General features: G+C 50.8%; 9 protein-coding genes across 9 annotated transcripts; 6 read left to right on the top strand and 3 right to left on the bottom strand.

Moving 5' to 3' along the window:
* Nucleotides 1–7,915: 7,915 nt before the first annotated feature.
* Nucleotides 7,916–8,474, bottom strand: PSV08DRAFT_350057 (uncharacterized protein; the record flags this gene model as incomplete). The annotated part of the gene is made up of 3 exons (XM_014221031.1): nucleotides 7,916–8,170; nucleotides 8,286–8,345; nucleotides 8,400–8,474. The coding sequence occupies 3 exons, from the start codon at nucleotides 8,472–8,474 to the stop codon at nucleotides 7,916–7,918; spliced, it is 390 nt and encodes a 129-aa protein (XP_014076506.1).
* Nucleotides 8,475–9,356: 882 nt separating this feature from the next.
* On the top strand, nucleotides 9,357–9,704 carry PSV08DRAFT_350056 (uncharacterized protein; the record flags this gene model as incomplete). The annotated part of the gene is made up of 2 exons (XM_014221030.1): nucleotides 9,357–9,557; nucleotides 9,612–9,704. 2 exons carry the CDS (start codon nucleotides 9,357–9,359, stop codon nucleotides 9,702–9,704), a joined length of 294 nt encoding a protein of 97 aa, XP_014076505.1.
* Nucleotides 9,705–12,542: 2,838 nt separating this feature from the next.
* On the top strand, nucleotides 12,543–14,022 carry PSV08DRAFT_361054 (uncharacterized protein). Its single transcript, XM_014221028.1, has 2 exons — nucleotides 12,543–12,891; nucleotides 13,259–14,022. The coding sequence occupies exons 1-2, from the start codon at nucleotides 12,645–12,647 to the stop codon at nucleotides 13,771–13,773; spliced, it is 762 nt and encodes a 253-aa protein (XP_014076503.1). The 5' UTR covers nucleotides 12,543–12,644; the 3' UTR covers nucleotides 13,774–14,022.
* A 2,190-nt stretch (nucleotides 14,023–16,212) lies between these two features.
* Nucleotides 16,213–17,533, top strand: PSV08DRAFT_286439 (chaperonin 10-like protein). The gene has a single exon (XM_014221027.2). It carries the CDS (start codon nucleotides 16,378–16,380, stop codon nucleotides 17,383–17,385), a length of 1,008 nt encoding a protein of 335 aa, XP_014076502.2. The 5' UTR covers nucleotides 16,213–16,377; the 3' UTR covers nucleotides 17,386–17,533.
* A 443-nt stretch (nucleotides 17,534–17,976) lies between these two features.
* PSV08DRAFT_246086 (uncharacterized protein) lies at nucleotides 17,977–18,403 on the top strand (the record flags this gene model as incomplete). Its single annotated transcript, XM_014221026.1, has 2 exons — nucleotides 17,977–18,310; nucleotides 18,363–18,403. The coding sequence occupies 2 exons, from the start codon at nucleotides 17,977–17,979 to the stop codon at nucleotides 18,401–18,403; spliced, it is 375 nt and encodes a 124-aa protein (XP_014076501.1).
* Nucleotides 18,404–18,864: 461 nt separating this feature from the next.
* PSV08DRAFT_361052 (Alpha/Beta hydrolase protein) lies at nucleotides 18,865–19,922 on the top strand (the record flags this gene model as incomplete). The annotated part of the gene is made up of 3 exons (XM_014221025.1): nucleotides 18,865–19,119; nucleotides 19,175–19,839; nucleotides 19,891–19,922. The coding sequence occupies exons 1-3, from the start codon at nucleotides 18,869–18,871 to the stop codon at nucleotides 19,920–19,922; spliced, it is 948 nt and encodes a 315-aa protein (XP_014076500.1). The 5' UTR covers nucleotides 18,865–18,868.
* Nucleotides 19,923–20,130: 208 nt separating this feature from the next.
* On the bottom strand, nucleotides 20,131–21,163 carry PSV08DRAFT_400797 (uncharacterized protein; the record flags this gene model as incomplete). Its single annotated transcript, XM_014221024.1, has 2 exons — nucleotides 20,131–20,952; nucleotides 21,011–21,163. 2 exons carry the CDS (start codon nucleotides 21,161–21,163, stop codon nucleotides 20,131–20,133), a joined length of 975 nt encoding a protein of 324 aa, XP_014076499.1.
* A 354-nt stretch (nucleotides 21,164–21,517) lies between these two features.
* PSV08DRAFT_36126 (PIG-X) lies at nucleotides 21,518–23,457 on the top strand. Its single transcript, XM_014221023.2, has 3 exons — nucleotides 21,518–21,746; nucleotides 21,834–22,434; nucleotides 22,503–23,457. The coding sequence occupies exons 1-3, from the start codon at nucleotides 21,585–21,587 to the stop codon at nucleotides 23,372–23,374; spliced, it is 1,635 nt and encodes a 544-aa protein (XP_014076498.1). The 5' UTR covers nucleotides 21,518–21,584; the 3' UTR covers nucleotides 23,375–23,457.
* On the bottom strand, nucleotides 23,389–24,883 carry PSV08DRAFT_286417 (uncharacterized protein). The gene has a single exon (XM_014221022.2). It carries the CDS (start codon nucleotides 24,755–24,757, stop codon nucleotides 23,540–23,542), a length of 1,218 nt encoding a protein of 405 aa, XP_014076497.1. The 5' UTR covers nucleotides 24,758–24,883; the 3' UTR covers nucleotides 23,389–23,539.
* Between the last annotated feature and the right edge of the window lie 191 nt (nucleotides 24,884–25,074).

Here is a 25,074-nt window from a genome sequence, read left to right as displayed (position 1 = left end):
TAGGCAGATGTAAAAAGCAGACTCAAGAAGCAGAGACAAAAAGCCAAGATGAAGACATTGATAAAAAGAAGACACGTAAAAAAAAAAAGAAAAAAAACCAGATATAGGCGACATAATGAAATGTGTATTGACTCGAGGGATTTATCGAATCACGATACAGCTTACCATTGTATCAGACCGTATAATTAGCCTTGCATCGTTTCCAGAATCTGGCCAAATGATTGAATGTGATGTGATATGAACCATTTGAGACGTACTGACATTCGAAAATTCAAATTCAAATTCAGGGCGTCGATAAAACTCAAGCACTCTGGTGCGAATATGACTGTATAGATATGCAGAGGAGGATGCAATTATGGTCGTTGCTCTAGGGCAGCGATAATTGTGTAAGATGATCGTTGAGGATCCAAATATGGCTCGATTCGCAATGGTGCATCAGCTGGCCCATGCAGAGTTAAGAGTGATGACGAACGACTTATCCAACAGCTAGCGAAGTTCGAATAACAAGAATTTCTGAGTGATAGTATTGGCAGTGTGTTGTCAATATGCTTGTTGTCTGTTACAGGTTATCGTGACGGCGTATGTGTGAGATGCGATCGTTTTCCAATATTACCATTCATCAACGAGCTTCGGAGCTGTCAACGCTCAAGTGTCTTAACACAAAACCAATTTGGAGCAATAATGTGGCCGGATTCCGTGTTACGTTGGTAGCTGCGGTGAGAAGTGGTGGGATAGTGGAAGCATAGCCTCTGGGATCCAAGAAGCTATAAGGAGAGATGTTACCCCACACCCACACATACAGGATCCGAAGGAACATTGCGACGATGATCGTAATCAGTCTTTTGTATTCATACTGCGGGGGAGCAGCTCCGGTGCTTGTATTCAGAACTATCTTCAAATCAGTGTGTTTGTTAGCCCTTGCAATAGTCAGTCTACAATGTTTGTCTTCAAGCCCGAAGTCACGTAGTCGCCAAAGCTTGGCAGATCATCGAGTCAACGCTACCTCTAGCAAAGGGAGTCGAGCAGAAGCTTGAGATGTAGTGTGACGGAAGAGTCTCTTTTCCTTGTTCGCTCTCAGGGATGGGTCCGCGTTTATGGAGATCTAGGAGGTGATTCTGGATGATGTCCTTTTGCCCTGGCGGGGTCAGGCCGTCTTGCTGCTTGTAGACAAAGGAAAATGAATGCCCAGAAGTTAGGGCTAAACAAAGAAACAAGTTAACACTGTGTCACTGTGCATGGGTATACAAAGCGACTGATGCGAAAAACGAGTTTTTGGAGAAGGATCAAGCAGCTGTGGTTAGTGGGTGAAGGAAGCGAGTGGAAGTGTAAATAAGGTTTCTGGCGCTAAAAGTGCGGTGGGTAAGAGCGTTGTCCGTTTAGTTTGCAGCCTTGGCACAATTCAGTCTCTCAAGGCAAAGAATTAGACAACATCGCGAAGGGAAATAAATTGTGGCATTCAAATCTTCTATTGTATAGTCGTTGGGAAATCTGTAAGATCGTCAGCTTCTACCCGGATTCATGAAGAATTGTTTGGGGTAAACCTACCAGAACATGTACAACACAATACTCCTTTTCATGAGCATGTTTTTGCAAGAATCCTGGCGAGAATATGTTGCAGGTCTTTCAAACAGTGCAACTGAGGAGCACCTGGATCTCTGAATGGTGATGCGTTGCTTGTGATGGCAGCCCCAGGCCAAGCTCCACAATGGTTCGCTTGGACGTGCGCGAAGGATTCGGTCCGACTCGAGTGACGTCGGGCCCTGAAACTGCGAATCTGCATCTCTTTTGCTCCTATACTGCCTCCCGAGATGCTGAAGTCTCTCCTCCTTCTCTTCGGGCACCTGTCACGCTCTTGATGGGTGGCTGTTCCCTTTGAAGCCCGCATTGACCTTCAACACCATTGTGGTTTCCCCCTCCTGAATTTTGCTCCTCACTACACCCACCCCACCACGACCAGCCATCGAACTCGACAAAGACATCGGCACACTTCCGTATCTCTCCTCTCATACTTATCTGAGATGAAGAGCCGAAGCGGTAAGATGAATACGGCCTTGGAGCCGCTTCTGCATTTTTGCCGTCACGCCAACCCCTCAGACCGCAAAGCTTGGTTGTACCAATCCAACGCCGATGACAACGGTGATCTACCAATCCATTGCGGCTCATACACATCGAGGATACATGGTAGCTTCCTCAGGAGGCTTTCCTTCTTTTGATAATAAGGCATTCTGGAGCCTGTTTACCCCAATGCATCCTCTCAGCGCGTTCGGGTGTCCGCATCGCTGGTCCTCGCTACCAACATCGTGAGAGAGAGCGACACCCTCGAGAAACTCAATAGAGGTAAGCAGATGCACTCTGGAGCTTGTGTCACACTCTCGTATCATCTCCTGCATGCAGACGTTGCGCGATCTTTGCACGACCTCGAGACGCCCAACGACCTACCATGACATCAGGCAATGTTACACCCTCAACCCCTCAGTCTAAGCGACCGCGATACTCTCTGTCATCCGCGGAAGTCTTCACCAGCTCCATAAATCTCTTCATTGGGGATCAAGGCCATACAGGCCCCGACAAAGAGAACATTTGTGGGGCCTGAAATACAGGCTTCTTACCCCGCCGCTTAGGAGGTGCGAACGCCTCTCAATCACGGATGACAGGTCCAGCGGTCAACATCCACCGCTTCTCTAATGACTGGGTCCATTCGCAGCTATGGTCTTCACACCGTGTGGCGCTTCTGAGCTTGAATGGCTTCTACGAGTAGCCAACGGGCATCGCTGGTAGCACACGACAACTGAACGCTGTCCGCGGACAAACCCCAGTTTCGAATCGCCGACGTCAACACTACAGCGACTCGTTTCAATGATGGTATGGCCGCTCGGGTTATGCGATGCACCGCTACGAACACAATGGCTATCCTGAGGTCGTCTGCGCATAGATAGGAGATGGCCATCGATGCCCGAATCGATCGCACCACACCATGTGGCCCTGTGTTGGAGTTGGCCTACGCGATATCTGCATACACAACAGCTCCTTGGTATGGCTTGAGCATTGCCAGAGCTCATCTTGGGCCAATACCAATGTGAATATTGTCCCTTGGCATTGACAGGAAGAGGCATGGATGAACACAACGGCCTTAATTGTGTCACATGTTGTTTGTGTGCCAACAAAAGGTAGCGTCATACCTCATCTGAAATCATGCATATACCAAAGGAACAAAGGCTGCGTCGCGCTCGGATAGAACTCGTACCCTTGAGACCCATCGATGTAGTATCGTTGCGAATTTTCCATTTCGAGTTTTCCGCTTTGGACCAGGGTCCACGAGGCATCTACCACTTGGAAGGAGACCGGATTCGAGCTGCAGAGATCTTTCTTAATATAATGTTGGCAAACGAGAAGGGTTGCAACGAAGCTACGTTGAAAACCGATGAGGCCGGGCATCTCAAGGGTGGATGCCAAATTACTCTCATTCCTGGCCGAGCTGGGAGGTTTCCAGTTCGGTATGTCCTTGAGGCTTGCATGGTTTTTGGTATCAACGAGGTCCAAATGCAAAGTTTGGCTAAAAGGAAATCTTTGCAGATATCAATGTCTTTCCGCGTGGTACCCATTGGCATAGTGCGTAGGCTATCCGGCGTATTTCAAAGTCTTAACAAGAGGTATCCTGGCAGACTCCTGGGATGATCCTGCTCTTTCTTTGGCTTCCACACCCTGGATACTTCTCTTCATTCCTGGGACGATGCTTCGATACCAACGGATCAAAATTTCACATCCAGTCAGGCCTGGTTCATAACAACAACACGAGCGAGCCCCCCTGAGACACTATTCAATTTGTTTCTCACCTTGCCAGGGCAGGTTCAGTCAGACCGAGATCTTGTTTCTTATGAGACAAGCTCAAGTTGTACTTCAGCTCATTGGATGGCTTTGCGTACCTGACCGGTTGTCTAGATGGTTGACAACAGCAAACGATATTTGGAGATCGAAGGCTGAGCTGCAGATTGGCTGTCTGCATCCAAGGCTACAAGCGAATCGTATTACGTCAAGATGTCCTAAATATTCTGGGAAGGCTCTTTGACTTGTCAGCGTATGCGCTCAGAAACCCCAGATGCGTTGCCTTTTCCGATCGATTATGAAATTTTCGCAACAGCCAATTGGTCATTGACCTTGGAAGCCAGGTGTCGCTCACTATTCCCACTGGTTTTCTGCGTCTTGTCAAAATGACAGAGGCTGGAAATACGATATGAGACATGCATTGATTGCTCGGGTGCAATGCAGCAGTTTGCTCTTCGGCTAGGTGCATCTCAATCCATTCTCCTATCCCGGGCCATGCTGTGTTTGACCTTCGCCTGAAGACCGGTATCTACAGAGGTGCCCCAACATACCGTACTTCGCAACATGGTGCCTGCTTCGCAGCTGTACGTTGATATTGGCCTGCATTCGGTTCTCAATAATCAATCGGTGGTCATAGAAGGCGCTTTGCACGGACGGCCCAATACCTGTAGCTTTCGGATATTCCTCTGTATTACGACAGTGTGACTAGCTGTGTGTCCGTAGGGATCTGGCGCTGGTATGCTCAGCTTCTCTGTGGCTCAGCGATGAGCCGGTTCGGCGTGTTGTAGGCGGAGTGGTGTCTGCTCGAGCAATATGCGGATAACGGCCTGTCGTCAACGTCAGTCAGGACGAAGAACACTCAATGGAAGGTACTCTCCAGCAGAATAGCTATTTTCAGCTTGCGATCTCGTCACGACTCTACCTTCTGTTATTGGACCATCAAGAGAGCCTGTTGTTAGCGATCAAGGTTCACCTTTCTGTATCGCCTACTGCCTTGGGTGTTGTAGGCGGTCCCGTGCTCGTAGATGCGCGCTCGCGGACCTCCGTGAGCAGAGCCTTAAGCCAGGGGATGCCAGCTGAACCTGCTGTTGCTGCAAGCTATCTGGCAACTGTATGCGGGAATCTTCCTGTAATCCAAATCTGTGAATCGTGGGATATTCTTCCCTCTGTTCATGTGCGGTTGCATGGCAAGTCTATCGGTCGTCTGCTTCTTGTTTGAGATGACGCTGTGATGAGTTTTTCTTGTCCCTGCAAGCCACAGCGCCGCTTGGATGTTCACCGATGTTCACCGATGTTCATCTGTACCGTCGGGAGAGCTTGCAGTTGCTATCGATGAGGAAGAGACGAGCCGATGAGAATAGAGTCTTGTCGAAAGTATCACATGAAGCCGGCACGGCAACGCCGCTGGTCCTAGAGCCTCGTCAGCTTTCGGTGTCGGAAATGGGAACAAGCATCTCGCCATATGCCCCGTATCTCCTATCCACCTTCGCACATCTTTGCCGTCGCGATGTCGTTGCTGGTGATGCTGAAGATGGTGGGGTGTTGGAGCGTGAGCACCGCGGGGGTCAACGACGTTCGCGATGTATGAACATCAACACTAGATTGCATCCGCCAAACCTTACGCGTCTAAGGCACGCATGCGAACCTACCTCCAGCAATGAGCTGTGGGGTTATGCTATCTCTGTCGTAAGGAGGGATGTGTGGAAAGCATATTTGCTGTTTCCCCGCTTGTGTGCCTGCTGCGCGCATGTGAGCGAGAAGTTTCTGGTGCACCTATCTGAATCAGAGCTCGGGAACGACAACCACAATACAGGCCCTTGTCTCCTCAGACAAGCATTGATTGCTCTATCATCAAAGTGCCAGAGTCGAGAACAGGCTTGCTAGTAGTGGAGGATGCTTGCAAAATGAGGAGCGGGCGAAGGCTATACCGCTGCAATTCAGAGGCATAGTACGCTGCAGGTCGGACTGTACATCATAGACTCCGACGCCCATAAGCATAACCAAGACGAAAGGCCCTGGTATCTGAAAAAAACTGGGAGAAAGAAGAAATGGTTTCCATGAGGTACTGGTGTTGGTGGTGGTCACCGGCCAAAGGGGCCCGGACCTTGTTGTCGCTTTGTTTGCCCCTCACTCCAAGGAACCCTTCCAAGATCCCTGGATATAACCAAGTTCAGTTTCTAAGGCTATATATACCGCTATATCCTGGATCCCTCCATCAACAACAGTGCTGACGGGGGGGACCTAGGAGGGTTGCAGCCCTACGACCCCTTCGGGGATGCCCTACAACGCCGGATGCCTTGTAGGAAGCCCTTTTCAGGATGTCCTTTTTTGCTGGTTCGAGCCTTGCTGTGTCCATTCGGTCTTCTTTTTTTGCTTCTCGTTTTTGCTCACGGCACCTCTCACTGTGCCCAGAAGCAGCACCGTCACATGGAGCCCAAGGAACAACCCCTGGCAAGAGCACTCTTGATCATTTCAGAATTTCCAGCTTTTTGAGAAAACTGCTGGTTTTCTCAGTGTGATCTCCAGCGAGACACGAGTGATGCAGCGCCTATCCATGACTTCTGGATTTTGACGCTGGTACTCCCACAGGATCCCGCCGGCAAGAAGATGGATATGCGCGAACTACAGTGCAATGTAGCCAGCAGCCATCGCTGGAACTACAGTTGTATCCTTTGTGCTTTCTTGCTGGTGGCATGCCTTGTAGTGTGGCATTGCAGCATATTGAATGGGGATTGTGGGCTGACAACTTCCTGCGATTCGAAATTCCAAGAGTTTTTTAACTACTCTTGGTTGAAGCCTCAAGTCGAACCAATCATCAGAGTCTGTTCTCTCTTCTATAAGAGATCATGGCATTCTCGATGGTGCACTCAGCATCGCTGTTGAACGTGGCTCAAGCTGCCTGTTGAGATCAACGTATGCCACCTGGTGTGGACAGAGCCCAAGGTTGCACCAGCAGCAGAACATCAAGCCCACTATGCAGATTGTACCAACGCAATTGTGTGCAAATCAAACAGTATGGGTCATCTAAATCAGGGGGCATAGGCTGCGCGGCTGGTTGTGAAGATGTCAAGAGTCTTCGTGTTTACTTTGCTGCCTACGCGTCCCGCCATGCTCGCGCACACACAACGCTCACGACTCTCACTGGATTTCTACCAACAAGGCACTTACCTATATCAAAAAACTTGGGCTACATAATGGCTCTAATTATTCTGTCTTTCGCCCTCTTAAAGGGTGTGGGAATAGCCCACTCGGAAAGAACACAGGCTGACTTCCTACCACAGGCCGAAAGTTCGAACTACCGCCCAGTCGAAACCTCAATCCGGACGGACCACCACCAGGACTACTAACATTGTGAGACAGGGAACTATCAAAGACAGCAGCCTGCAAGGCAGAAACCCATTACCAGAGAATCATCTCCCAAGCTCAGCTTGGAAGGGTCCTTTTTTTTGCTCTATTTCAGGACCTTTCTGCTTCATGCATAGTTACTAAGGGAGTGCGGTAGTCTAATATGGACTTCGTGCGAGCTTGGTTGCCTCTGTGTGTGGCCTTTATTTTTTGCAACTAAGGGCAATGACCTGACCGCAATGCGCCTTTTGCCTCCCCACAACACTGGCGCGCCTGCATGGCCTGAGACCAAGTTTGAGATCAAAATCGTATCGACAACGTCTCGTTTGGTCATTACATGATGCGTCAAGTCAGCCGTTGCAATATGCATCTTCAACAATGGATACTGAACCTTGGCCGCAACAAAGAAGATCACATTTGTATATGCCAAAGTCCAAATACGACTTGGTACGCTCCAACAGCTACACGGTGGCAGCCATGTAGACATCAAAATTGCAAGTTGAAAATAGTCACATTGATATCTGTAAGTCTATTTGGCAGGCGCACATGCCTCCAGAGGTATCCTGAACAGCCACGTTCCCATGGTTGGCAGTGAGCGTCTATATTTCTAGCATACGAGAAGGCCGCGGTCAAGGAGTCGTGCCTCATCCTCAATCCGCACGCAAAGTCTCCCGCCTCTCTGACGGCGCAGGTCGAACAGCGCAAGTCGAACCACGCCTCAAGGACCTCCGACACTTGTCTAGATATCCTATCCCGCTGTAGCCATCACTGGCGGCTCGTACGCAAACAGCGACGGCCTCGCCATGTGCCCATCCATGTAGTGGAGAATGCTCACCGTTGAGCCTATCTCGTGGTCAAGTAGAACAAGGCGTTCGCCGGGTTTAGAGTATTCGCCGAGATCAAGGTATGCATCCGCAGAAGGGGTCTGGCTAAGTAGGATGTGAAGGGCCTCTCGAATGATGGTCATACGTTTAAGCTTCTCGATTTCGACGTCGAGATTGAACTGGAGTCGTTAAGCTGTCGTGCCCCTCACGACCTGAATTACCATTGTCAGCATATGCATCTTTAGAGAGAGGCCTTTGTGGTGGAATGCAAAATTCTTTTCAGCGCGTACTCACCTGGAAACCTCTAGCCTGATGCAACCGTTTTCGGTTTTTCCTCTCAGCTCCCCATTCTTCCTAATAACCAATTTGATCAATGCAGCATCGGCTTAGGTTGCGGAAGGTGATTACCTCGTGCTGCCTGGTGTCGCAGTGTCGGATCTGCTCCAGCTCCTTGGTCCAGATCTGCTCAAGGAGCTTCTCCATTCTGGTTCTCTTGTCCAACTCCATACTTGTATCTGGTCATACGGTCTTCGGCAGGTGTAGAACGAGGGTCGGCTTCGTGTGCGAGTTAAGGAAGGCGTGCAGGATTGATGTCTGATCCGGCGCTGCAATGAAATCAGCTGCTCCTCTTCATGCAAGTGTACGCGTAAATCTCTCTTGCGTGTAGGTACGCAATCTCGCTATGAGCAACTAAATAAAAATAAGGTTGAATTCAGGGTTGGCGCTGCTGCCGTGTGGTAAGGCTAAGTGGTGGACACGAGTATGAGCAAGTTGTTGGTCGCTTTTGGTCGCAGGTCTGTGTCACGCACATTCACGACGGTCAGTGACTGAACTGCCAATAGAGATCCAATGTCATCACGCACATCAGGAGTGTTATTGGGCCAAAGGAAGAAATTCATAGTCCCTGTGCAGTTTGACGAGTGTAGCCCGTTCATCTCATATTGCAACAGGAGGAAAGACACATACCGTTCCGAAGTAGACAGAGGGCCAAAGCCATCTTCACAACTGTTCGGACTCTACATACAACCCTAGGAACCGCTTCTTCTTTGGAACTCCTCTCGACACTCCAGGTTGATTTCTCTTCACAATTTCGCTCGACCAGCGCTTTGCGTAAGTTTTGCATTGACTTCTGCCGCTACGCAAACGCTTCTTCTGCAAGCCCTTTAGTTTCCTTGCCTCCTGCCAAACACAAACTTGGATAGCAAAATCACTCCCCTCACGTCTACACGAAGTTCATTCCGCCGTCTATTTACCAATATCACAAAAAAAACGCCTTCATCCACCTCATTACCTTCAACCACTACAAGCATATTCCTCCCGTCGCCGTCGCTGTCCAATACAACGAAGTGATCTCCTGCCGCTCCAATGTTCAGTCCCGATTCAGATTACGAGATGGAGGACGAAACAATCCAAACGCAACTCCTTCGTTCCGTCGAACAAACTTTTGACCGAATGGAGGCAGCGCGCGAGCTGGCAGACCACCAGGGGGCAAACCGAGGCGTCTATGAGTGGTTAGACAGGGTAGAACCCCAGCCAGTAGATTCTGGCCCACTTCCGCTGCTTCTGGTCAGTTCCTATAGGCAGCTGTATCACGACGATGTTTATTAACCAATATCGTAGTGGGACGATCATCTTCCTCACTCCTGGGTTGCCCTGGCGCTCTTCAGTCTCCTCGTGTCTACGCTGGGCTTTGCTGTTGGCCGCTTCCTTTAGTTTCGGACAAAGACTCTACGGACTCTGCCGCTCAAAAACGAATGGAATACGAACGCATTGGCTCTGGAGACCTCCCTCAAGGGAGCAGACGGTGGATGAACGAGCTAGAGAGTGGGTGGAAAGCATATAATACTGGGCCAGATAGACGAACAATACATGCGAGAGACATCTGCCTATAATTTACTACAAATACAACCATGGGCACGTTGCATTTGTGAAGAGGTACTTTAGCCAGATGGGTGAGGATTGAAAAGGACAAGGCAAGACCGCATCGTGAGGCGCTGGTCGCTTGCAAACATGAACATGTCGATCTGGCCACATTTTGACGAAAGTATTGACTACTGCCTGAATCTTGAGAAACGTCAGCTGAACATTGACCTGTCTTCCTGTGCGAAAGACGAGAAACCAAGATAAGGCTACAGCGCAAACATGGGCAAAGGGCCGATTGGCAGTTGTCATGCGTGCCTATTCGGCTGGTCGGGGGAAGTCGCGGGCGATACTAACCCCCTTTGATACCTAGCATCTCTCCCATTGGGTCTTCTTGCACACATGCAACCCCCGACCCTCTTTAACCCTCGCAACCTTAAACCAACTACAATGCAATCGGCCGAAAGCTCTTATTATTGATATCTCGCGGTTGTGTCATTTGTTCCTCCTTCACCCAACAACGTCCGCACTTGTGCTCTCATTATCGCCTCAAATTGCTAGCCCGGCTAGTTCTCATCATCTTGAACAAAGCTCAATACTACGTCAAATCGATTCATGAATGCGCGCGCCATGGACTGCCTCATGACCCCGCATATTTTCACAGCCTTTCCGTTGCACCCTCAATGTTGGGTTTTTGTTTTGGCAGACGTATGAATTGAGTTTTATTCCCGGCGCCGCACAAACACACGGAACTTCTCGTACGTGCCATCGTGCGAAACGACCAAACTGCGAGAAGCTGAGTTTCTGGATGTGAGTCACGCCAAGGCTGGATCGCAAATGATTCCCAAGAGAAATTATGTTCCATTCTAACATCCGGTATTGATTCAGAGTATCCATTTCTAGTAGCACACGAGGATTTGTGCTGACAAAGAACTTTTCTCGAGTACGAGATCATCAATGCTGTCTACATGCACGACCCAGCTTTCACAAATCTATGAGCCCCTGGCTCGATAGTTTCGAATTCGAAACGTTTTCAGCGCCTTTTATTGGAATTGAGCCTCAGAAGATGTTCTCTGAGGAAACGCAAAAGTCGTACTCTGGTTGTGGATTATCAATGGGTGCTGAGGATCAGCATGCTTAGTATCCAGAAAGCAACCGATTAGCTCGAGGTGGCTCTACTGTTGAAGGCGAGATCGAACCTCGATTTCCTGTCATTTGAAGCCACAAGAATAACTCAGTGCGAGGACATACTTGGTGAGATCGTCGATACGAGGAGCCTATCAACTTTCTAGGAGACAAAATTGGATTATTGAATTGTCAGGGACAAGGGTGAGTCAATTTGCAAGAACAAGCAACTACGTTTACTGATAGCGATACAGAGAAGACCATGGGAACCCGATTTTCATGGTACCCACGTCATTATGCGATACACAGTTCAGCTCACGTGAAACACTTTTATAGGTTCTCAGACGAGATCACCTCTCGTGTCCTGCACTTCTTGTACTCACAGAGACCTTTCGGCCTAAGACCCGTTCGACTGACTTACCTTTAACCGATCGCTGTGCTTCATCCTGACCTCTTCCATCGACTGCGGCATTTCCAAAGCGAAAATCCTCTCGCTCATCCTTCAGCAGTAGCAGTAACATCCTTTCGAAGACCTTGTCGAGAAACAATGGGAGAGCCTTTCAGCTTGCATTCTGGCTTCCCGCAGCCCTCGCCTAATACTCAGTCTGAGTAATGTACAATGCATGTCGCATACAAGCTGGGCCCATTTCAGACATACAGTCTTTCCAGATCATCATGCTCCTGAGCTCGCTCTACATCCTGGATAGTTGCCAAGATTTGACTTCTCATCACATCGGAAGCACGGTGGATCTGTCTGAAAACGGCGACAAGTTCCGTTCTTCACGAATCGGGCATCTCAGTCTTGCTCCGAGCATGGTTCATCCTAGCCAAACGCTTGATATGCTATATGCGCTACTTCGAAAGGTACGTTCGGTACGAACCTTAGGATGCGTAGTGCATGCGACGCAAAGTGCTAAGTCCTGTTAGAGAGTGGTATTACGATAAGACAACGCTTTTTTGTAACACAGGCACAACCAGAGTAACGACACATGGTCGGTCCCGCGAGTGTATAGCAATCAACTTCCCACAAGTTCGTTCTGCTCTAAGTCTTGTCGGCGTTCGAGGCGAAAATCCGAGCAATTCGATGCGTTCCACAGCGCAACCTCGATATGCAACAACAAAATACACTTCCCCGTACTGCCATTGCGATGACGGCATGAGCCGTGATGGAATTGCAGGAAAACCCGGATAGGGACTCTGCGGCAGTGCCGGCGATGGGCAATGGGTAACCCCGCCCCCACGAGGCCTAGTCTTGACGAACCCATGCATCCTAGCAGGGAATAAGGCTATTGTGCAGCCCGCATTTGGAGGTAGCCCATTGCACATACGCATCGTGCAGGAGCGTGGGGGCTGCGACGGTCTTATGAGCGATATGGCGCAATTCAACACAATCCTGGATTTGGCTCACTCAGAGAAAGGCAATGTGGTAGTGGGGGTAAGTAGCCCACCTAGGCGGGTAACTGGTTGGCATTTGTGTCGTTCTTATAGGGCAGCGCATCAGCGCCCATGCAGGGACGAACGTCAGTCTTTGAACCCCCCAAAAAGGCCTCGTGTGCGAAGCTCTACCACGAACACACAACAAAGCCCTCCGAGCCGCTGATCCAACACTAATCATCCCAAGAGCAAAGGACGTGACTGCGCAGAAGTTCATGTGGCCCATGAAGAGTAATGTCCGATCCCTACAGTCAGCAAGCTTTTGGACAGCCGACCTTCACCGACGCACATGTGAATGGGAGTTCCTCTGGACCTGATATGTTCGATGTCATCGACGCATCCAATCTCTACCACGACCACGACCACGCCTATCGACCTGGCAGCCAACATCTGCAGCAACTGCACATACAAACTCATGATGAGTTTGCGCAAAGCCAACATCTTGCGTATGCCTTGCAAGAGAGCAGTCCATCGGTTGCAGGTGAGCTTACCCCTCATTTCTCTTCCATCATTATTTTTTTTTCTTCACCTCTCTTTTCTACGCGCATTTTTTGTGGTCCAAGCATTGTCTCTTCCAGAGTTCTGGATTCTTGTCCGAGTTCCCTGGATTGTCGGTCTTGGATGACGTTTGGCCGGGAGAGGATGGCGTGCTCCCGCTAGCTGCACGTGATTAAGCGATGCAACGATGCATGCAACAACGGCCTGCCTGCTTTGGGAGGTATTTATGCACGCTGAGCAAAGATGCATTTTGTTAATCCGGATCACTTGTCAATCAAATACGCAGGAGTCACCGCACTTTCACACCATCTTTTTTTCGATTTTATCACACTCGCTAATGTCCTCAAAAGGCCTTCAGTACACCTCACCAACGGTGCCAAACATGAGAAGCCACTTATCGCACCATTACGAGCCGGATAGCGCAATAAATCTCGGATTGGATGATCTTCAAAGGTTATCCACAGCCGCGCACGGTTACAACATTAACACCTATCGCACGCCATACCCTGCCAGCAATGCGACATCCACCTCATCAGCCACGTCTCCTGACCCCACAAATGCTACTCTGCTCACTGATCCAGTGGTTGTAGAAGCAGAAGAAGACAAAAGAAAGCGCAACCAAGCTGCTTCGGCTCGTTTCCGTCAGAAGAAGAAACAGCGTGAGCAACACCTCATGGAGAAAACCCACGAGATGCAGGAGCGGACGAAGCAGCTTGAGGCAGAAAATGAAGGGCTTAAGAAGGAAAATTCGTTTTTGAAGAAGCTGTTAGTGGAAAAGGTTGATCATATGAGTGACGAGGATCGGGAGTCGTTAAGGAAAGCCGCTGGAGAAGTGTTGGATAAGGTGGCTGGGAAAGCGGGTTGAGCTGTTAGTTCTCTTGCACATCCGCTGAATTTTGGTTTCTCATTCCTGGTTGAGAGGCAGGACTGAGACTTATGACGGAGATGAATGAGCATGGCTGATGTTTCGCAGGGGAAGGTGCACCGGAGTTTACGCAGTCTGGAGTCACTTTTTCAATAATTTCTTGTCTCAGGGTGGTAGTCATTTACATCCACGTAACAAAGGATGACTTGCGGCTTAATTCTGTCTCAGGGGTCGTAAATACGGCTGTTGATTGTGTTTCCCTTAGCGCAACCGGAACCAAGGGTGGGTACCTTGGAGTTTTGTGTATGCCCTTAGCGACAGACTCACCCACATGGAAAGTTTCATCATGGACTATTTCGGGGCATGCTCCCTAATAGTGTTTCTCATGGCAGCTAGAAATGCCGCTTGCTACCGATCTGTCGATAGGCATAGCCGCACTATCAACCAGGATCGTGGCAAATAATCGGCCGGGCCTGCCACTCTTTGGAGACCTGTCATAGGGCGGACATTGCTTTTACGTACAATATTTCGGACGCCACCGAGCCAAGTCTGCGGGCCGACGCGTCTAGAATGTCCCGATTTCATACTAGCAAAGAGGCAGCCTTGCAGTTGAGTACGTACTGATGTTACAGTAGTGCACAGAGCTGGCATGTTTTTTGGTCTGCATGTCTGCGCTGATACTTCGAGTTGTTTCGTTTTTCATGATTCTGATGTCCTTTCCGATATTCTCATCGCTCTGTGGAAAAATACTGTTTGTCTCTCCACGAATTTGCCATCACAAGAGCCGGAGTACTACCGAGAAGGGGTGTGTCAAAGTCATAGCAGATATTGACTTTGTTGCATGTCGCGGAAGAACATCAGCATCAATTCGAGTTGCTACATGACAGTAGAATGGGATGAGAAATCTCTTCTCAGATGCGCACAAGCCATCCAACTCCCAAAATAGGTGAGCGTAGACGAAGTTTTTTCTTCGTCAGGAAATACTTCATTGGGTTACCGTGTCGTTTCCCGACAGAGGACCCTCCCCATATTTCTGACGTTTGAAATCTACCAACAGGCTCAACGAGTGTTGAATTGTGGGGAATAGTGGGATACAATCAATTTACATGCAAACAGTTCAAAGGATTTACACGTGCGTCTGAGTATCAAAAGTCTTGGAGGAGGTCCACAGATTTGATAATCTGTCGATGCCTATTGGCGGGCATATTGATAATGCACTATGATATGTATTTTGTTTTGACACAAGATCTGCATACTTCTCGGCAGTTACGAGTTACATTGATAGTGATGTCAGTCTTCAAACTTCAACCGGAGCAACGTTATCCATCTGAGTTGGAGTAGGCAGGTCACTACCACTCCTGCAATTGTGTTAATACAAAATACCATCGTAGGTAAAAGTGGCACCCGAGAAACGAGTTAATTCAATACCCATATTGCGGTACTGCACTCTTGTAGGACGAGAGCAAGTAAGCATATGTGTACATTACTAGAGACTAGACTCAATAGGGAGAAGTAGAGAAATACGATGAAAGATACTTAGCAACCAGCACCTGGCAGATAACTGGTATTGATTAGGTTGCATTATTGTAAATACAGAAATGATGTTCCAACCAGACTAAAGGGCGTCTTCAGTGCAGCCCCGCTTGTCACGAGGCATGTTGGTGGTACTCGGCCCTCCACTGACCAAACGCCATGCTATCAGTCTGCTATCAATACGCCCGGTCAAAATCCAAGTATTCGAGTTGGCCTGGTATCAGGCAGACCTAAGCGTCTGACACTGCATGAAGACGACGTAGCAGAGTGTTACTTACAACATGAGCTCGCGCCAAGATACCTCCTACGTGCTAACTCCGCTCTACCCCTAGGCTCAGCGACGGCTGTCGATTGGTGTCGCGTCCCCCACATACCCATAGTGGCTAGTTGTGGCTGGCGGGCGACGGCCGTCGATTGGTGTCGCTCGCCAGGTGGGGGATAGACAAGCAGGCCAATCGACGGCCGTCGCTCAACCCCCCCTGTCGAGCGACACCAATCGACAGTCGCCAAGCAGTCACCAGCCACTGTCGGAAGGCGTCGCCTGCTCTACCCGCATTCTGTCTCCCTGCACTAGTAAGTTTCTAGTCTAGCGCCTCGCTGCACCGGCATTGGTCATCTTCATCTTACCCGCACTCGTGCATTCGTCATATTTGTAAGCTTTGGACTCGCTCCTTCAAACACGCGAACTGTGACATAACCAACGTCTTCGTAGAAGCGATTGTATAATGGTAGTTGTGGTTCCTTGGCGTCGGCCGACAGCTCTATGTCACGCCGTAGGGCTGACCAAGCTCGCGCTCCTCGCTGTTGGTTGTAGCCGCTCCTGTAATGTAAGAGCCTTGTGAGTAGGACGCCTTAGGAGTCTTACACACATATATATTGACGACAATGGCTGCCTGAATGAGTATCATATAATCAGTTCACAATCATCACTACAATATAATCCACTCACGCAGATATCATAACAGGCTTCAACTTGAATACATTAATACAACTTACTTGCTCAACACATATCAAAGTTACAACTTCGTCTACCTAACACACCAACATCTCGCATCATCTATCCTCTTTCAGATGGCCACCACAATGCGCGCATGGCAATTCAAGGCCTCCTCCGGCCCCATGGAAAAGAATCTTTCCATGCCACCCTCAGGCCTCCCCATCCCATCCATCAAAGACGATGAAGTCCTCGTCGAAAGCCATTCAACAGGTCTCAACGCAATCGACTACAAGATCCTCGAGCTTGGCCTTATCACACGCCTAGTCTTCCCCTCTATGACCCCCGGCTTGGAAATCTACGGCCGAGTCACAAAAACCGGTAGCAAAGTATCCAAGTTCCGCGAAGGCGACGTAGTGTTCGGCTCGATCGGTCCCGGACCCAAACACGGCGCGCTGGCAGAATACGTGCCAGTATCCCAAGACGTACTCGCAAAAGCCCCAGAAGGCCTGAAGGGCGATGATCTCGTCGGCATTTCTCTCGTCGGCATGACAGTCTACGCTGGTCTAGCACCGTACGCGAAACCCGGCAGCAAAGTGTTCATCAACGGTGGTTCTGGAGGCACGGGTGTAGCAGCCGTGCAAATGGCGAAGATACTGGGCTACCAAGTCACGGCTTCGTGCTCGACGGCGAATATCGAGCTCGTCAAGAGTCTAGGCGCAGACAATGTATTGGATTATACCACTGCGCCAATCATCGAGCAACTCAAGGACAGGGGCGAGGTGTTCGATCTCATACTGGATAACGTTGGTGCGCCGGCGAATCTGTATCGTGCGTCAACTCCGTTTCTCCGGGCAGAAGGCAAGTTTGTGCAGGTGGGTCTGGGCGTGAGCTTAAGTGGTGTTTTGCAGCTGCTTGGCAACAATATTGCGAGCTTGTTGGGGTGGGGGAAGAGGGGGTATGTGTTTGTCGATGCAAAGCCGAGTACGGCGGTTTATGAGCAGTTGGCTGCGTGGATGGTCGAGGGCAAGCTACGCGCCGTTATTGATTCGACGTGGGAGTTTGGCAATGTGCCAAAGGCGTATGAGAAGTTGAAGACGGGACGGGCGAGGGGAAAGGTTGTGGTGCATGTTAAGGAGGATTGAAGGATTTTGGGATTTGAGGGGGGAAAAATCCACTTGTTTTCTTTGAGCGAGATCATGTTTGCGATATCTATTAGTTTAATTCCGGGCAGAGTGAATGTCCTTTGATACATTCTATACATCTTGATTGGGTATCTTCAATTCTTCACTCGAAAACTGAACCTGAATTTTCATAAAACAAACTCAAGATAAAATCCTGGGATCTCGTGTTTCCCCCAGGTGTAACCTAATAATGCAGGGAGCACTATACATGGCTTGGCAGCTGAGCTGCTGCGAGGTACTACATGGCACGGACCTTCCTGGTGTAGTCTGCAATGCGACCAAACCGAGAAACGGAGTATTTAGCCATTATGATATCGTGAACACAAATTGGTTGATGGAGTATCCGGTAATAACGCCCAGGAGCAATAATTGAACTCCAGGGCCTGGAATCATCTCAATACCCTCACTGACCGGACCATAGAGTGTATATAAACGTGCAAAATGTTCACATGAAAGAAAGACACTTTGCACAGCTCCAAAGGCCATTCTTACAGCTTCTCTTCATTCTCAAAAGAACAGCCATCTGTACTCAAGTCATCTGAAGAAAAAAAAATGAAGCCCAGCAACGCAATCCTCTTTTTTCTTCCCCTCGTGGCAACTGCATCACCACTGAGCAGCCCAAACCCCGACGCGGAAGCTGTTGCTGAACTTCTTCCCCGAGCAGACGCCACATGCTATCTCCACTCGGAAGCACTTCCTTCTCAGGGCTGTGACACGACGCCCTTCAGTGGCTCGCGAAAGAGGACGGTCACGGGTGGCGACCGCTTCGGCGTACGCTGCACTGCTCGTGGCAAGCCTTGGGGATCTCAAGGCTATACCAAGTGGGATTGGGTTCCTGGGTGGGGATGCTGGATTTGGGCTGGGTGGACGCAGATCGGATGCGAGAGTAAGTTTGGGGGATGTGGGATGAGAATGGGCAATTTGCTAATGATTTGCAGACGGTCTTCCTTACTATGACGATTACAGGAGTTGTTTGTAAGATGCTTGAAATGAGGAAGCTCTGTGGAGTGCAATGATGCAGACAATGGTCACTCTTGGTGTGATTGTATTGTGGCCTTTGTAGTCGGTGGAGCGGGGATTTTGAAATTGGGTTTCCACCAGTTCACCAGCCTATGGAAACGGTATTGGTGTATCGTCAATATAAATATTGCCTACACCCTGCTTCAATCGTCAGTGTCTTGCAGTAACGATTGGTTACTTTTTCTGTAAAGACGATGTCATGTTCTCTATACTCAATGCAGTACCTGTGCATTTTCAGAGACTGATTGCGACAGTCTCTCTTTGTATCGTCATCTGACAACATCTTACAAAAAGATGTAGTTGCTCCAGCATGAATCGCAAAGCAGACGAGATCTAAGACCGGGAAAATGCGGCATGACGTTGGTCTTGGCGCTACAAAAAAGTTCGGAAGCTTTCCGAAATCCATCAATGTCAAACTTTCAACATGCGCACAATATCGAGGAGTGTACAACCTCTATTCACGTCGCTTAGCCCGCTAAAGCAGACAAGTCGCATACGCGGACTCAATGCGATACCTTTGCCGTCATGGACGCGCTCGTTCCACGCTTCTGCGAACTTGAGGGCCGTTGATCTTGCATATCGGCTTCACGATGACTCGGGCAAGGCCAAGGGCGATCCAATTGTGATGATACACGGTTTATTTGGCAGCAAGCGGAACAACCAGAGTGTTGGAAAGTATGCGCAAATCACTCGATACTTTCATTCGTAGACAAGACTAATTCACTCCCAGCGCAATTGCACGCATCCTCAAACGACCCGTCTACGCCATCGACACGCGAAACCACGGCGACTCCCCCCACGACAATGTCCACAACTACACCGCGCTTGCCGAGGACGTCGAAGCCTTCCTCAAAAAGCATGAGTTGAAAAATTCAACGCTGATAGGGCACTCCATGGGCGCAAAAATCATCATGGTAATGGCCCTCCGCAACCCGGATTGCTGCGCCAACATCATCCCCGTCGACAACGCACCCGTCGACGCCGCGCTCTCCAGCGACTTCCCCAAGTACGCAGAAGGCATGCAAGCCGTGGAAAAGGCGCAGCCCAAGAGCCAAAAAGAGGCAGACAAGGTGATGGAGCCGTACGCAAAGGATTTGGCCGTCCGCCAATTCTTGCTCTCGAACCTTGTGCGAGGCGCACCTGGCGAACCCCTCAAGTTCCGCATCCCAGTCCGTATTCTCACCAAGGCGCTGAACAATATGGCCGACTTCCCGTTTACGAATCCGGATGACGTGTCGTTTCATAAGCCGGCGCTGTTTATTCGCGGGACCAAGAGTCACTATGTCAGCGATGAGACACTGCCTATTATCGGGCGCTTCTTTCCTCGGTTCGAGCTTGTGGATATCGATTCGGGTCACTGGGTTATTAGTGAGAAGCCTGAGCAGTTTATCAATGGTGAGTTGTGCCCATGATGTGTGGTTGAGGGAATATACTGACGTGCTGTAGCGGTTGTGGAGTTTCTGCAGGAGAAGGAGTAGATACCCGGTATTAGAGTGGCTTTTTTTTTGAATAAGGGTCATGTTTAATCAATTCATTGATTTATTCCTACCATGAGTCTCTCTTTCTTTTCACAGACGACATTCATGCTGCAAGACTTAAATGTTAAAATATAGAAATAAGGGGGTATCATTCTTATGCCAACTGAGAAAACACTGCTACTACTACTGCAATCTCTCACTACCTCCTTTATCTCCGCGATGTGCCTCCAAACCCAGTACTCTCGTGTCTAGTACTGGAGTAGCTATCTCCAGACGAACTCCTCGAGCTTCCCTCACCACCATTATTCCAGCGACTCCCACTTCCGCTACCACTGTTAGAACCCCATCCACCACCTTGATAACTCCTACTACTATTACCCCGGTTAGCAAACTGACCAGCAGCCCAGCCAGCAGCCGCACCGCCCGCAGCACCAGACCAGAAACCCGGTCTCCAGCCCTGAGTAGTTCCATATCCCGACTTTGAGTTCCTGGGGTCATTTGGATAGTACGGTGGCGGCGGGTCATTATTATCGTCGTTGTAGCCTCCTCCCCATCCACCTCCACCGCCGCCGCCGCCTCCACCCCAGCCAGGTCGATTTCCACCAGCGGCGCCACCATTCTGTGCTTCTGCGCGGTTCCGCAGTGCCGAGTAAATCATCCAGAGTACAACGCCACCAAACAGCATCCAGAACAAAACTCCCGCAACCTTCTCGCCCGTAGTCCGCGGACCGTCACGTCGATCGTCATCGTCGCCCTGCCATCCGCCTCTTCCTTTGCCGTACCGCTCGCGGCCCTTGTCGGTAAGGATGAGCCTGTATTCGACTCCGCAGCTGCCTTTCAGGATGTACGGGTCCTCGGGGTAGTCGTAGCCTTCGCAGATGACGTCTGTGGAGCCGAGTTTGAATTCTTCAGGTAAGGAAGCTGTGCATGTCCACTGGATGGAGTCCTCGTCGTAGTCGGAGCCACTGTTTTTGCAGCGCATTATCTCGGGCTCGTAGAGGCCACGAGCGGAGCCTCCGATGCATTTTAGCTGCACGTTTCATGTTAGTATGTTCAACCGGTGGAGTGGGTTTGGGATGTCTGCTTACCTGGGGAATTGGATCAACACGGCGCGCAGATGTTTGCTGTCCCTTGCGCAAAGTGAGGCTTTGTATTTTTGAAAGCTTGACTTTGTCTGATCGGAGAGCTTCAGCGCCACTGGCGGCCAGCAGCACCGGGTACAAGAAGTTGGAGATATGCATGTCGTTTTGAAGGAAACCTAGGCGATGAAGAGTCTCAACACCGACATGTAAGGCACATAGTAGGTTATGAAGAACTCCACAGGTGGCGATAACACGTGGCAGGATACCGTAGCAAATAAGTAGAAAGAATGTCTCGCGTGCGTCGTGGGGGCAGTGTTGATTCTAGAAACCCAGCGTGGCGGCCCCCCAGCCAAAAAGACCCGATGACGCAAAGGCCCGCGACGCACGTCCCCCCCCATACCCACGACTAGCGGCTGCCATGTTACGCTACGGGGGTAGATCCGGACTAGCGGCGTGTGCGTGCGTGCTCCCGCTCGTGTAGGTAGACATAGCTTGCCGCGTTAGACATGGGACGAACAAACTGTTAATAGCAAATCCCACGAAAGCCCCATCATCATCAACAACAACAACAACAACAACCATGAAACAGCGCATCACATACATAGTGCATAACTCCGACACCTTCTCGCCCGAGCAACTTCATGTTGGGACCGACAAGCGAGGTCCTGTGTTTGCGTTGAAGGGGATCGAGGCGGCCAAGGAACACCGTATCACACTTGGGTTGGATGAGCTGCCTAAGCCAGTATGTGTTGACCAACAATCCATTTACAACATCAAATTTTTGTTTTGGAGGGAAACGAGATGAGCTGATTACAGAGAGCGAACGTAGTTGAAATTCTTCTTCTCACAATGGCATGAAATGCATCTGCGATGGCAATCATCCAAATCGTACATGGCAACACCGCCATTTACATCACGTGTCTCGCCGGGTCTGCACGCGTTCTTTACACCGTTGGATGACACGGCTGACGATGCGTTTTGCTTGGCGCTGCATGAGTTGGTGTCGTCCGAGTTGAAATGTTCGACTACGTCGCAGAGTGCGACAAAGGTGCCTGTGCTGTCTGAGCGGTTTGCCATGTCTGCTTCGTTGCAGTTTTATGGGCATTTGGGAGAGATTGAGGGGATGAAGGAGGATTTGCAGCGGACGCTTTGTGGAGGGAAAGAGAAGGGGTATTGTGTGGATATGGTGGGGGAGATTGTTACGGCAAGGTATGTCGATGTGGATTACGATACCATCTCGCGGGCGGTGGTTGTGACTGCGGCATGGCCGCACTCACGAGAGGGTGGAAAGGGGTGGACGGACGAAATCCGGTTACCGAGTAAAGACACCACGGTCGAGATAGGAGTGCTGAGTCTGGAGGGAAACACTGATCCTGAAGACATTCAATTCGGTGGTTTCCTGACGGTGTTGGGCGAAGACGAGAAACCAAGTACGTTCTTGACATGCCACCAAACCAACCATGTACAGAAAAGAATCCAGCTAACTGAAAAGCAACAGAACCCACACGCTTCCAAACCCCAACCCGCCATTATCCCCACTACGCACCTTCCAAAAGCCCCACTGTCAAACCATCCCCCCACCCCCTAACCTACACCACCAGCCTCAACCAACCCACTGGCCTCCACCCAACCCTAACCCTCACCTTCCCCGCCCAAAACCTCACCGCACCCGCCCCCAGCTGCAAACTCCACACCTACCTCACCCTCCCCTCGTACCTCTTCATCGACCAATACCAATTCAACGACTCCCTCTTCCTCGCCTCCAAGCACCTCAAGCGCCTGCGCTCCCTCTCCGGCGCCACCGACCTCGAGGCCCCAGACTGGGCCGTAACCCCCTGGGGCTCATCCGCCTTGTTCGAGCTCGACGTCCCTAAGCCCGAGAAGATCGAGTATCCAGAGGTCGATGTCGGCCCCGACGAGAATGTCTGGGAAGGCCTACCGACGCATCGAGAGATTCCAGAAGGCGACTGGAACGTTAGTATTCCGCTGCATACGCGCTACTTGCCTGCTGCGCCGAGCACGCATGCTACGGTGCCGGTGCCGTGGCCGGTTGTGTTTTGGGCGTGCAGAGCCGAGTCTGGGGCGCAGCATCCGTCGAATCCGTTTGATAGGGTGCATCTGGGGTATGAGGGCTTGTTTGGGCCTAAGACGAGGTTTATGACTGTGCAGCCTAGGGTTGAGAGTGAGAAGGAGCTGGTGGAGTGGATTGATGTGCCCGTGTTGGATACGAGGCAGGCTGCGTGGGTCAGGGCGGGGACAATGGGAGTGGTGTTTGCGGCGTTTTTGGGGCTGTGTTGGGTCTTGTTTGGGGGTGGGTCGAAGAAGGCCAGCACGGGAAAGAAGGAGGGCGAGGGGAAGAAGACGCAGTAGTTGAGATGACTGTAGGTAGAGTGTTGGAGCTCTGTTTGCTCCCTCGCTGTCATGCAGCATTATTATTTGGGTATCTCTTCTCTAGCTATACATGGCTCTCTGATATCCGGGACTGCATGTCAGGAATTCCCAACATCTATCTGCCGGTCATTTCGTCGGGCCTCTCTAAACTACTGTCACGGGTGCGTCGACAGGAATGCTCGGAATAATGGGCACGGGGGTGCCTGGGAAGATGGGGTGAAGAGCATAGACTGGGCCGGCGCTGTCTTCGCCGTCAAAAAGCATCAAGTTCTGGATTGGCTGTTCGCGCTGGCCCAGCACATTGATGACGTCCTGTGCCAGTTGGCCGCCCAAGAAGGCTGTGACAGGCGCCAGCTCGCTGCCCAGGTTCTGAAGGAAGCTTCGCAGGACATCAGCCCTGAGAGTTTCCGCAGGGAGGAGAAGCTCCTTGTGCTTGACGTTGGCAATGGTGGTGAAGAGCTGGAGGTCCTGAGGCGTGTGGGACGGGTAAATGCCATGACCGTTGCGCTGGTACTCCCAGAGCGCACGTACACAGGTGAGGAGTGGGTGCACCCTCTTCAGCCTCCTGGGGTTGTTTGCAATTTCGCTGGGCAAGGGCGAATCCTTGGCCAGCATGAGTGGGCTGTAAAGTTCCTGTTTGGTGACAAGCTCAACGACCTTTCCATTCTCCCTCTTGACCTGGACATGCTTGACGCGTCTGGTTGTGGTTTCCGGGCCGATCTGAGTGTCGCGATTGCTCTTTTCACGCTCAATGACAAAGTTGTGCTCGACAAGGTCGGCGAAGATGTAGCCGTACATGCCATGGGATGCGCCCACGTAAAAAGGCTTCTTTGCTATGCGCGCGCCTGCGTTGAGGGCCGAGGTGGAGAGAAAGTCCATGTCGGTGGCTATGATGACGTCGTAGGCAGCATAGAAGCCAGGATCTTGCTCCATGCGAATGTCGGTCGTGATGATCTTGACGGCGACGCGTGGGTTGAGCTTCTCGACTTGGGGCTTTGCAGCTTCGGCGCGGTTCTTGCCTACGTCGGCGTCGCTGATGAAGAAGGACGCGCCCAGGTCTTCTTCTGTGACATTTTCGTGGTCGGCGAGGGTGATGGAGCCAATGCCGGCGAGGACGAGGTTCTTTGCGATTTCGTTTGCGAGGGCTTTGATGGAGACAAGGAGGATGTTTGCGGTGCGGATCTTCTGCTGGGCCTGGACACCCCAGAGGCGGATCTGGCGGTCGTAGAGGGCGATTTCGTCTGCGGAAATCTGGCTGGCCTGGGCAATGGCAGCAACCGTCTGGCCAGCCTCGCTCTCGGCAGGGAGAGCGCCATTGGCTGCGGGCGGAGGTATCGCGGCGGGCTCGGTCAGGTCGGCCATGGTGTGTAAGAGGGCAGAGGGAAGAGTGGAGGTGGATGGGGGAGGAGAAGGCGAGGGCCAGGGCCGCACAAGGCAACTAAGCGGTGGAATGACGTGGGCGAGGCAGGCGAAGTGGAGGTGAGAGGCAGGTTGCAGTGCAGTGGCCGACTACCATGCCATGTACTTCGCATGTTTGCATGCTCGACATGGACAAAGGCTGTTGAGAGCGTCGGAATGGAATGCGGCTCTGCGCCCACTTGCTCCACAGATACTACTGCGTACGTAGGGACGTACATAGTATGTACGCATACGTAGCCCCCACCCCGCGACTGGCCACT

The sequence above is a fragment of the Bipolaris maydis genome, assembly GCF_028858645.1.
Source record: "Bipolaris maydis strain C4 unplaced genomic scaffold PSV08scaffold_5, whole genome shotgun sequence".
NCBI classification, from domain to species: domain Eukaryota; kingdom Fungi; phylum Ascomycota; class Dothideomycetes; order Pleosporales; family Pleosporaceae; genus Bipolaris; species Bipolaris maydis.
This window is presented reverse-complemented; position numbering and strand designations above follow the sequence as displayed.